Source organism: Dendrobates tinctorius, unplaced genomic scaffold (genome assembly GCF_039654945.1).
Source record: "Dendrobates tinctorius isolate UK_male_01 unplaced genomic scaffold, ASM3965494v1 ptg000138l, whole genome shotgun sequence".
In the NCBI taxonomy this organism is placed as follows: domain Eukaryota; kingdom Metazoa; phylum Chordata; class Amphibia; order Anura; family Dendrobatidae; genus Dendrobates; species Dendrobates tinctorius.
In genome coordinates this window covers 7,683,076-7,696,255 of record NW_027361806.1, presented here as the reverse complement: position 1 = coordinate 7,696,255, position 13,180 = coordinate 7,683,076, and the positions used below count along the sequence as shown (strand labels likewise).

Sequence of the window (13,180 nt, the reverse complement as noted above, 5' to 3'; positions counted from 1 at the left end):
AGGAAAAAGGAAGGAAGTTTTAATGGAACTAACAAGTTAAAATAGTAACAACAATGCAAATGTCTAACAATGCAGCAATAACCGGAGGCTAAAAGGAACAACTTCAATTCTCTTTTACTCCAGAAAACGTATCACTGCAATTCTTCTGTACATCTATAAAGTACAGCAGAGCTTTAAAAAAAAAAAACGTTGCTTAACTGCGTAACATGAAGCACATATATACTGCAGATAGACTTACTCAACTTCAGTGAATTATAACTCATGTGTCTTCTTCCTATCTCCCAACTAACGCAGCTGCAATCACTGGTTCAACAACTATTCCTAGGTCTGAAATAACAACCACATCCGGAACAAGAACTACTCAGGAACCTGGAACGATCACAAGAACATCTTCAGACAGTGGGTCCTCCACTAGTGTTAGTGTAAGCTCAAAAACCACATCTGGGGCAACTGGCCCAACACTACCAGGAGACACAACCAGAGCTACAAGTAGTGTGTCTACTACCCGAAGTGGTACTTCAGAATCAAGAAAGACTACTAATCCAAATGTAACCGGAAACACCCAATCCACAGCAAGTGTTTCTCCATCATCTGGACAGACTATAACATCTAAACATGGTCCATCTACTAGTCCAGGTCTAAGCTTCACAACCCCATCTAGGACAAGTGGTGCTTCAGTACCTGGAGAGATAACAAGTTCTGTGACTATTAACCCAAGTAGTGTTACTGGATCACAGAAGACTACTGATCCAAATGTGACTGTAAACACTCAATCCGGCACAAGTCATTCTCTAGTAACTCGGCCGATTACACGATCTCCAGGTAGTAGTACATCTACCATTCCAAGTGAGAGCGTAAAAACCACATCTGGGGCAAGTGTTCCTACAGTATCAGGAGAGACGACAAGAGCTTCAAGTAGTGTGTCTACTAACCCAAATAGTAGTCCAGGATCAGTAAAGACTACTAATCCAAATGTGACCGGAAATACTCAATCCACAGTAAGTGCTTCTCCAGCATCTGGGAAGACTACAGGAGGTGTGTATAATGATCTAATTGTAAATGTAAAAATCTCTGCTGGCTGCAGAAAGAGCTAACGTTAGTCTGCCAGTGAGCTTTTTTGGTGGTAGCATTTGTAACGGTCCAAAGAACGCATGTTAACGATAATGAAGCTGTCTCAACAGGCTGCCAATCATCTGACGAACGAGCAAAACCCTCGCTCATCGGTTGAAATTATTTTATTGTGCTCCACAAAAGACTATTGTTTTCGTGTAGATAGGACATGTGTCGCCAAGAAAAGAGACAGCTTATGTGCACTGAGCGATCTATTACAGATCCATTACAGATTATTCAGTGTTCATCTGAAGCCAGGGCGGCTCGTGTATCCACATCAAAGCTCCGAGTTTGGTAGATAAAAGTTAAGAGTAACAAACATCATCACCAGAACACGTATACTGATAGATTCACAGTTACCACTTTCTGCTGCCAGCCGTATACTGTGATATATAGAGCCTGTAGGAGCCACAATCATAAAAATACATTTTAGCTCAAAATACACAAATCTACAGAAAGTTTAGTCATATTTAAAGCTTTAATGATTCACTTGTAGTGGCCGATTTACGTCCTTGAGCGAGAGCTGATCGAATATTTACCGTATATGTCCATAAAGGCTCAGGGTTAGAAATAATGTTAAGTCCATTTGTTCAACAAATATTTTCCCATGTGAACAAACCATAAAGAGGACCTGCCCCCAGGTCACAAGTGGCCAGTTTTACTGATATTTTATACTTGCTGCTCCATTTTGTATTCTGTTTTTTTAATTACTTAAAACATTTTCAGACCTGGAGACTTGGATCATTTTATTTAGTATGCACAAATCTTATCGCTCTGCATAGTAACACTGTAATTAATACCTCCTTCGTAAAGACAAAAAAAAAAAATAAAAAGCACCATATAACTGGGAACGATTGATGGATTCATTTATAAAAAAAAAATACTTAGTGGAGCAGCAGAAATGACATAAAAGCAGAAACTGGCATATTTTGACCAGGTGACAGGTTGTCTGTAAATATGGAATGTCCTGAAGCATTGTTTCATCTACCTCTTTTGGTGGCTTATTTAGAGCTTAACTATGGGCCTAGGGTTTTTTGAACATATTTTGTGATCTAGAGCCCTAATCAGCCACATTTTGGGTGCTGTAATTTCCTTTATCCACTTCTGATACTGACATCTGATAACATCTACTAGTTCTGACTTTGGAGCTAATCCTGGTTCTAAGTGGTTCCGATACTGTTCTTTGTCTATGATCTGGACTGCTGTTGTTTTCTGGTTTGAATTCTGGTTTTCTCTTGGGTGTGTTTTTCATCCTGACTGGTTCACACTGGTTACCGTAATTCTAAAATCTGGTTCAACACTGGCATCAATCTCCTGGTTTTGCTTCTTATCCTGGGTTTCCACTGTTTCTGAGGTCAAAGATCTGGTCCTTACTACAGACTACATCTTCTAATTCTGGAACTGTAAGGTGTTTGGTTCTTGCCGCTTCCACTCGATCTCTACTAACAGTTACAACCATTCGGAGATTACGAAGAAGTCTGTGAAGCCTGGGAGTCTTCTTACAGGAAAAATATAATGCAAAACAAAACAAAACATAGGATTCCTGAAAATCTGGACCTAAATTTTTCTGGCCCTTGGTCAAAGTATAGGGTCCAACAGCCTTTTCTAATGCCAATTCATCTAATGGTAAAACCAAATGAGACGCTGCTTCCATAGGGGGGAAATGGAAAGACGTTTTAATGGATCTAACAAGTTTACATAATAACAGAAATGCAAATGTCTAACAATGCAGCAATAATGGGAGGCTAAAAGGAAAAATTTCAATTCTCTTTTACTCCAGAAAATGTATCAAAGTTCAGCAGAGCTTTAAACACAAAAACAAAACATTGCTTAACAGCCTAAAATGCAGCCCATATATACTTCAGATAGACTTACTCGACTTCATTCAATTATAACTCATGTGTCTTCTTCCTATCTCCCAACTAACGCAGCTACAATCACTGGTTCAACAGCTATTCCAAGGTCTGAAATGACAACCACATCCGGAACAAGAACTACTCAGGAACCTGGAACAAGCACAAGAACATTTTCAGATAGTGGGTCCTCCACTAGTGCTAGTGTAAGCTCAAAAACAACACCTGGGGCAACTGGACCAACACTACCAGGAGAGACAACAAGAGCTCCAAGTAGTGTGTCTACTAACCCAAGTGGTAGTACAGAATCAGGAAAGACCACTAATCCAAATGTGACCGGAAACACTCAATACACAGCAAGTGTTTCTCCAGCATCTGGGCAGACTTTAATATCTAGTCCAGGTCTAAGCTTCACAACCCCATCTAGGACAAGTGGTGCTTCAGTTCCTGTAGAGATAACAAGTTCTGTGACTATTAACCCAAGTAGTGTTACAGGATCACAGAAGACTACTGATCCAAATGTCACTGTAAACACTCAATCCGGCACAAGTCATTCTCTAGTAACTCGGCTGACTACAAGATCTCCAGGTAGTAGTGCATCTACCATTCCAAGTGGGAGCATAAAAACCACTTCTGGGGCAAGTGTTCCTACAGTATCAGGAGAGACGACAAGAGCCCCAAGTAGTGTGTCTACTAACCCAAGTGGTAGTCCAGGATCTGTAAAGACTACTAATCCAAATGTGACGGTAAACACTCAATCCACAGGAACTGCTTCTCCAGCATCTGGGAAGACAACAGGAGGTGCGTATAATGATCCAATTGTAAGCATAAAAATCCCTATTTGCAGAATGAGCTAAAGTGAGTTTATCAGTGAGCTTGTTTTCGTGGTAGAGTTTGCAAAGATCCTAGGAACGCTCGTTCACGATAATCGAGCAGTCTACACGAGCTGCAAATAATCTGATGAACAAGCAAAAAACCCTCGTTCATCAGTTGAATTAATTGTTGTGCTGCACAAAATATCTTCATGCTGCCAAGAAAAGTGGCAGCCGATGTGCACTGAGCGATCTATTACAGATCTATCACAGATTATTCAGTGCTCACCTGAAGCTGGGGCGGCTCGTGTGTCCACATCAAAGCTTGGAGGTCGGTAGATAAAAGTTAAGAGAAACAAACATCACCACCAGAACAAGTATACTGATAGATTCACAGTTACCATATTCTGATGAAAGCCGTGTACTGTGAGATATAGAGCCTGTTGGAGCCAAATGGCTACTAATCTTTAATGAAACACAATTGTAAAAATACATTTTAGCTCAAAATACATATGTCTAAGTTTAGTCATATTTAAAGCCTGGAATAAAAATCCACTTACAGGGGCCGATTTACATCCTTGAACGAGAGCTGATCGAATATGTACGTGTTCATATAGGCTCAGGATTAGAAATAAGTATTAGGGTACCGTTACACTTAGCTACGCACCAGCGATCCCGACAACGATACGACCTGGTAAGGATCGTTGGTACGTCGCTAAATGGTCGCTAGTGAGCTGCTAAACAGTCAGATTTACCCAACGATGCAGCAATGATCCAGCGTTCTGTATAACGACCTCGGTGGTCGTTGGGACCTTGTCACATAGCAGCGATTCTGACGACTCACGCCTGCGTCCATGATTTCTGAGTCGCTAACCAGGTCGCTCGTCGGTGTCAAATACACGATGCACACTGGCCAGTGGGACACCAGCGATCAAAAAATGGCCCAGGACATTCGAGCACAAGCAGCGACAATGCCTGGTCGCTGCCAAGTGTCACATATAACGAGATCGCTGGCGAGGTCGCTGTTGCGTCACAATATCGGTGACTCTTCGGCAATCTCGCTAGCGATCTCGCTATGTGAGATGGGGCCTTTAAGTCAATTTGTTCAATTATTTTCCCATGTAAATAGACCATAAACAGGATCTACTATTAGATCAAAATCACTAAAAGTGGCCAGTTTTACTCTTATTTTATTTTTGCTGCTCCCTTTTGTATTCTGTTTCTTAACTACTTAAACATTTTCAGACCTGGAGACCTGGGTCATTTTATTTAGTACGGCCAATTTTTATGACTCTGCATAGTTACACTGTAATTAACGCACCCTTAGTAAAGACCAAAAAAAAAAAAAAGACCCATATGTCTGGGAACGATTAATGGATTCTTTAAAAAAAAAAAAAACAACCAGTGCTACTCAGTAGAGCAGCAGAAATAAAATAAAAAAACTGTTAGCTTTTGACCCGGTGACAAGTTGTCTCTAAGTCTGGAATATACTGAAGCATTGCTTTCTTCTAGTTCTCTCAGTGGCTTATGTAGCCTAACTGTGTACCTAGGGTTTTTTTGTACACTTTTTGTGGTCTAGGCTGGTTTCACACTAGTGTTTTCTTGCGCTGCGTTTTTGCGCATACATGCGCATGCATCCTTTTCCCCTATCTTTAACATGGGTGCACATGGTCTAGCGTTTGCATGCGTTCGTAAGCGTTTTACGTGCGCATGCGTTTTTTGTAGTGTACGCCCAAGCGCGCCGGACGCAACTTCTTGCATTTTTGGTCCGTCCGACCTGTCTCAAAAAAACGCATGCGCACGGAATGCGCAAAAAAACACATTACAGTCTATGGGAACGCATGCGTTTTCAGTAAAAATGGCTAAAAAATGGCAAAACATATGCGCAAAAAAGCAGCAAACGCATACAAAATGCATGATGCGTTTTTTGTATGCGTTTGCACTGCGCAAAAATGCTGCGCAAAAAAACGCTAGTGTGAAACTAGGCCTTAATCTGCCACATTTTGGGGTCTGTTATTTCCTGTATCAACTTCTGATAACATCTACTCATTCAGACTTTGAATCTAATCATGGTTCTAAGTGGTTCTTATACGGTTCTTTCTCTATGATCTGGACCTCAATTGTTTCCTGGTTTGGATTCTGGCTCTCTCCTGGGTGTATTTCTCAACCTCACTGGTTGACAAATTCTGTTGTGTCGAAATCTGGTTCCACATTGAATTCAATCTCCTGGTTTTGCTTCTTATCCTGGGTTTACACTGTTTCTGAAGTCAAACATCTGGTCCTGACTACAGACTACATCTTCTGATTCTGGAACTGTAAGGTGGCTTTGGATCTTGTTGCTGCCACTCAATCTCTACTAACAGTTAGAACCATTCGGAGATTACTCAGAAGTTTGTGAAGCCGCAGAGGCTTCTTACAGGAAAGATAAAATACATAAAATCAAAAGATTCCTTAAATTCTGGACCTCAATGTTGCCGGCCCTTGGCCAATTTGATCAAGATACAGGGTCTAAAATGTTCCAGTCATAACAGCCTTTACTAACCCCAATTCTTCTAACAGTAAAACCAAATGACACGCACCTTCAATAGAGGGAAATGGTAGGAAGTTTTAATGGAACTAACAAGTTAAAATAGTAACAGCAATCCAAATGTCTAACAATGCTGCAATTACCAAGAGCTAAAAAGAACATCTTCAATTCTATTTTACTACAGAAAATGTATCACTGCAATTCTTCTTTATATCTTTAAATTTCACCAGAGCTTTAAAAAAAACAAAAACCGTTGGGTAACAGCATAAAACGCAGCACATATATACTGCAGATAGACTTACTCAACTTCATTCAATTATAACTCATGTGTCTTCCTATCTCCCAACTAACGCAGCTGCAGTCACAGGTTCAACAACTATTCATAGGTCTGAAATAACAACCACACCCGGATCAAGAACTACTCAGGAACCTGGAATGATCACAACAACATCTTCAGATAGTGGGTCCTCCACTAGTGCTAGTGTAATCTCAAAAACCACATCTGGGGCAACTGGACCAACACTACCAAGAGATACAACAAGAGTTTTAAGTAGTGTGTCTACTAACCTGAGTAGTCCAGAATCAGGAAAGACTACTAATCCAAATGTGACCGGAAACACTCCATCCACAGCAAGTCCTTCTCCATCATCTGGACAGACTACAACATCTACACATGGTGCATCTTCTAGTCCAGGTCTAAGCTTCACAACCCCATCTAGAACAAGTGGAGCTTCAGTACCTGAAGAGATAACAAGTTCTGTGACCATTAACCCAAGTAGTGTTACTGGATCACAGAAGACTACTGATCCAAATGTGACTGTAAACACTCAATCCGGCACAAGTCATTCTCTAGTAACTCGGCCGATTACACGATCTCCAGGTAGTAGTACATCTACCATTCCAAGTGAGAGCGTAAAAACCACATCTGGGGCAAGTGTTCCTACAGTATCAGGAGAGACGACAAGAGCTTCAAGTAGTGTGTCTACTAACCCAAGTAGTAGTCCAGGATCAGTAAAGACTACTAATCCAAATGTGACCGGAAATACTCAATCCACAGTAAGTGCTTCTCCAGCATCTGGGAAGACTACAGGAGGTGCGTATAATGATCCAATTGTAAACTTAAAAATCCCTGCTAGTTGCAGAACAAGTTAAAGTGAGTTTATCAGTGAGCTTGTTTTGGTGGTAGAGTTGGCAAAGATCCTAGGAACGCTCGTTCACGATAATCGAGCAGTCTACACGAACTGCAAATAATCTGACAAACAAGCAAACCCCTCATTCATCAGTTGAAACAATTGTTGTGCTGCACAAAATATCTTCATGCTGCCAAGTGACAGCCGATGTGCACTGAGCGATTTATTACAGATCTATCACAGATTATTCAGTGGTCATCTGATTCCGGGGCGGCTCGTGTATCCACATCAAAGATCGGAGTTCTGTAGATAAAAGTTAAGGATAACAAACACCACCAGAACAAGTATACTGATAGATTCACAGTTACCATTTTCTTGTGCCAGACGTGTACTGTGATATACAGTATAGGGCCTGTAGGAGCCAAATGACTACTAATGTTTAATGAAACACAATTGTAAAAATAGATTTTAGCTCAAAATTCGTACATCTAAGTTTAGTAATATTTAAAGCCTAGACTAAAGATCCACTTACAAGCGCCGATTTACGTCCTTGAATGAGAGCTGATCGAATATGTACGTGTTCATATAGGCTAAGGATTAGAAATAAATGTTAAGTCCATCTGTTCACCAATTACTTTCCCATGTAAATAGACCATAAAGAGGACCTGCCATTAGATCAAAATTATCAAAAGTGGCCAGTTTTAAGGCCCCGTTACACATAAGGATGTCCCAGCGATCCCACCAATGATCCGACATGGATGGGATCGCTGGGACATCGTTAGACAGCCCCTCCCGCCATCAGGACTAGCGAGCAAGCTGGTTTCCAATGTAAACCACGGTTATCTAAGAGCCGCGCGGCTCCTGGATACCCAATGTTTACATTGGAAACCAGCGTCCAGCGTCACTGATCGCTGGTCTCTCGCTGCCACACGCAGCGATGTGTGCTGGCCAGTGGGAGACCAACGATCAAAAAACGGCCGAGGACGATGGAGCACGATCAGCAATACCCGGCAGGGGGGCCGGTCGCTGATGCCCGTCACACACAGCGATCTCGCTGGTGAGATCACTGTGGCATCACAAAATCAGCGATCTCGCTGGCGATATCGCTGTGTGTGACGGGGCCTTTACTCTTATTTTATTTTTGCTGCTCCCTTTTGTATTCTGCTTTTTAACAACTTAAACATTTTCAGACCTGGAGATCTGGGTTATTTTATTTAGCACGCCCAATTTTTATCACTCTGCATAGTTACACTGTAATTAACGCACCCTTAGTAAAGACTAAAAAAAAGACCCATATGTCTGGGAACAATTGATGGATTCTTTAAAAAAAACAACCAGTGCTACTCAGTGGAGCAGCAAAAAACTGTTAACTTTTGACCCAGTGACAAGTTGTCTCTAAGTCTGGAAAATACTGAAGCATTGTTTTCTTCTAGTTCTTTCGGTGGCTTATGCAGAGCCTAACTGTGTAACTAGGGTTTTTTTGTACACTTTTTGTGGTCTAAAGCCCTAATCAGCAACATTTTGGGGCCTGTTATTTTCTGTATCAACTTCTGATAACATCTACTAGTTCTGACTTCAAATCTAATACTGGTTCTAAGTGGTTCTTATACGGTTATTTGTCCATGATCTCGACCTAAATTCTTTCCTGGTTTGGATTTTGGTTCTCTCCTGGGTGTATTTCTCATCCTCACTTCTTGACACTGATAAATTCTGTTGGGTTTCAATATTGTTCCACACTGGATACAACCTCCTGGTTTTGCTTCTTATTCTGGGTTTACACTGTTCTGAAGTCAAACATCTGGTCCTGACTACAGACTACATCTTCTGGTTCTGGAACTGTAGGATGACTTTGGTTCTTGCTGCTACCACTCAATCTCTACTAACAGTTACAACCATTCGGATAGTACTCAAACTTCTGTGGGAGACTTCTTACAGGAAAAATATAATGCAAAAATAAAATCATAGGATTCCTTAAGTTCTGGACGTCAATTTTGCCGGACTTGTGTCAACCTGTTCAAAGTACAGGGTCTAGAACAGCCTTGTCTAATGCCAATTCATCTAATGGTAAAACCAAATGAGACACACCTTCCATAGAGGGAAATTGAAAGGATGGTTTCATGGAATTAACAAGTTAAAATAGTAAAAGCAATGCAAATGTTTAACAATGGTGCAATAACCGGAGGCTAAAAGGAACATCTTTAATCCTCTTTTACTCCATGAAACGTATCACTGAAATTCTTCTGTACATCTATAAAGTACAACAGAGCTTTAAAAAAAAACATTGCTTAACAGCATAAAATGCAGCACATATATACTGCAAATAGTTACTCAACTTCGTTCAATTATAACTCATGTGTCTTCTTCCTTTCTCCCAACTAACGCAGCTGCAATCACTGGTTCAACAACTACTTTTAGGTCTGAAATAACAACCACATCCGGTACAAGAACTACTCAGGAACCTGGAACGAGCACAAGAACATCTTCAGATAGTGGGTCCTCCACTAGCATTAGTGTAAGCTCAACAACCACATCTGGGGCAACTGGTCCAACACTACCAGAAGAGACAACAAGAGATTCAAGTAGTGTGTCTACTAACCCAAGTGGTAGTACAGAATCAGGGAAGACCACTAATCCAAATGTGACCGGAAACAATCAATCCACAGCAAGTGCTTCCCCAACACCTGGGAAAACAACAGGAGGTGCGTATAATGATCCCACTGTAAAACCTTAGAAATCCTTGCTGGCTGCAGGAATAGTTAAAGGTAATACATCAAATAGTTCATTTTGGTGGAAGAGTTTGTAACGGACCTAAGAACGCTCATTAATAATAATCAAGCAGACTAAACAGTCTAAAATGTAAAAGATGAATATATATTATTTTATTTTTATTTTTTGCTGAAAATACAATGTCTGCAATTCTCCTTTATTCCAGAAAACTGCAATTCTTCTGTACATCTTTAAAGTACAGCAGAGCTTTATATATATATATATATATACCGTATATAAAATGTACTGCCTAACAGTGAACATACCAGCACATATATACTGCAGATAGACTTAATCAAGTTAATTAAATTTTAACTCGTGTCTTCTTCCTATTTTCCAACTAACGCAGCTGCAGTCACAGGTTCAACAACTATTCCTAGGTCTGAAATAACAACCACATCCGGAACAAGAACTACTCAGGAACCTGGGACGAGCACAAGAACATCTCCAGATAGTGGGTCCTCCACTAGTGTTAGTGTAAGCTCAACAACCACATCTGGGACAACTGGTCCAACACTCTCAGGAGAGACAACGAGAGCTTCAAGTAGTGTGTCTACTAACCCAAGTGGTAGTACAGAATCAGGAAAGACCACTAATCCAAATGTGACCAGAAACACTCAATCCACAGCAAGTGCTTCTCCAGCATCTGGGCAGACTACAACATCTACACATGGTCCACCTACTAGTCCAGGCCTAAGCTTTACAACCCCATCTAGAACAAGTGGTGCTTCAGTTCCTGTAGAGATAACAAGTTCTGTATCTATTAACCCAAGTAGTGTTACAGGATCACAGAAGACTACTGATCCAAATGTGATGACAAACACTCAATCCGGCACAAGTAGCCCTCAAGTAACTCGAGAGACTGCAAGATCATCAGGCAATAGTGCATCTACCATTCCAAGTGGGAGCTCAAAACCCACATCTGGGGCAAGTGTTCCTACAGTATCAGGAGAGACAACAAGAGATTCAAGTAGTGTGTCTACTAACCCAAGTGGTAGACCAGAATCAGGAAAGACTACTAAACCAAATGTGACCGGAAACACTCAATCCACAGCAAGTGTTTCTCCAGCATCTGGGAAGACTACGGGAGGTGCGAATATTAATATAATTGGAAATGTAAAAATCCCTGCTGGCTGCAAAAAAAGTAAATTAGTCAATGAGCTTGTTTCGGTGGTAGAGTTTGCAAAGGTCCTAGGAATGCTCGTTAATGATAATTGCACTTTTTAAACAGGCTGCCAGTCACTCGACGAACAAGCGAAACACTCATTCATTGATTGAAATGGAGAATTGTGCTACACAAGATATCATCGTTCTTGTGTAGACAGACTCGCTCTTCTGAGAACAATGGCAGCCGATGTTCATTGAGGGATCTATTACAGATCTAGTACTGATCATTCAGCGCTCATCTGAAGCCGAGGAAGGTTCGGCTTGTGTGTAAACATTCTACTAAAGGATCACCAACCGGCAAGCTGCAGTGCGCTACTCTCATCCACATCAAGGCTCACTCTTGGTGTAGTCCTAAATCAGGTCAAAGTAGTTTTGTGGATGAAGTTAAGAGTTACAAACACTACCACCAGAAAAAGCTTACTGATGGATCTACAACTATGACTTTTTGCTGCCAGACGGTTTCTGTATCTATAGAGCCGGTATGTGACAAATGGTTAGAAATATTTATTGAAACCCAATTGCAAAAAATAATTTTATCCCCCAAAAAATGCATTTAACTTAAAAAAAATATAAAGACGCTCTAAAGGTGTCGAAATCTAATAAAAAAAAAAAAAAACAGTTTAAGGAAGATGCTAATCAGTGTAAGTAGGTAGAAGGGACAGGCTACAGATTATTATACATGATTATTTTATGAGAAATTCTGTCTTAATTTCATCTAATATTAGTCTTATTTAAAGCCTGGACTAATGGCCCTCAACAAGGAATGATTTAATTTTATGAAAAAGGGCAGACTGATTATATATGTTCATAAGGGATAATTTAAAAAATAATGTAAGAAAAATGTAGATCTAAAAGTTCAAGTCACCCCCATTTTAAAAACATAGAAAACAAAAATAAAAAGGGAAAAATAAAAAATAAACATATTTGATATCAAAATATTCATTATCCTAATCTGTAAACGTCGTAAACAACAAAAGCAATTTACATGACAGAATTGCTCCTTTTTGTGTGATTTCACCTCCTTAAAAAACATAATCATAAACAATCAAATAATCAAATGTACAGAAAAATTGGTAAAACTAAAAATGTCAAATCAACGCACAAAAACGAAAAACCCCACTCTGTCCCATAAATAAAAAAATAAAAACGTTACCGATCTCGGATACAAAACAATATTCAGAATTTTTTTCCATTACGTAAATAAAAAAAAATAGACGTTTAATTAGAATCGCTGCAAGTGTACTGACCCAGAGAATCGTGTTTTCAGCTCATTGTCACTGTACAATGAATGTGGTAAAAACAAAACCCAAAAAACAAGGGTGGAATTACATTTTTCTCATAATTTCATCCCACTCGAAAAAAAATTCCCAGTTTTTTCAGTACAATGTATAAAAAAATTACAACTCATCCTTCCAAAAATATATTTGAAAAAATATAAAAGTTACGGGTCTTGGAAAAAGAAGGGGGAAGAAACAAAAGCGCAAAAAAAAAATCACTGTTCCTCAAAGAGGACATGTGAGCAGGTGAACACTGTCATTAGTGGCCAGTCTTTGCACTTATTTTATTTTTGCTGCTCCCCTGAGGAGTCTTTGTTTTTTGTTCTATTAAAAATGTGCACATTTGACGATGTTTTTGTTCTGTATGGTTATACTAATTGACCAGAAAAATTAGAGCTAAATAAAAAGGCCCATAACTCTGGGACCCAATGGTGGGTTTTTAAGGAGAAAAATAATACTCAAAATTAAGCAAAAAACTGGCCACTTCTGACCCGGTGACAGGTCCTCTCTAAGGCTGCTTTCACACATCTGGCTTTTT

General features: G+C 40.0%; 1 protein-coding gene across 8 annotated transcripts in view; it reads left to right on the top strand.

Moving 5' to 3' along the window:
* LOC141048683 (uncharacterized) overlaps nucleotides 1-13,180 on the top strand; it is an 80,923-nt gene that overhangs the window by 52,647 nt on the left and 15,096 nt on the right. For 6 of the 8 annotated variants that reach the window (XM_073544521.1, XM_073544518.1, XM_073544520.1 and 3 more), the window contains 5 exons: nucleotides 295-1,035; nucleotides 3,042-3,764; nucleotides 6,658-7,395; nucleotides 9,817-10,131; nucleotides 10,548-11,288. In XM_073544521.1, the coding sequence (XP_073400622.1) occupies nucleotides 295-1,035; nucleotides 3,042-3,764; nucleotides 6,658-7,395; nucleotides 9,817-10,131; nucleotides 10,548-11,288 (3,258 nt within the window). The remainder of the gene's footprint in view (nucleotides 1-294; nucleotides 1,036-3,041; nucleotides 3,765-6,657; nucleotides 7,396-9,816; nucleotides 10,132-10,547; nucleotides 11,289-13,180) is intronic. The other 2 variants (XM_073544523.1, XM_073544524.1) reach the window with 2 other exon arrangements.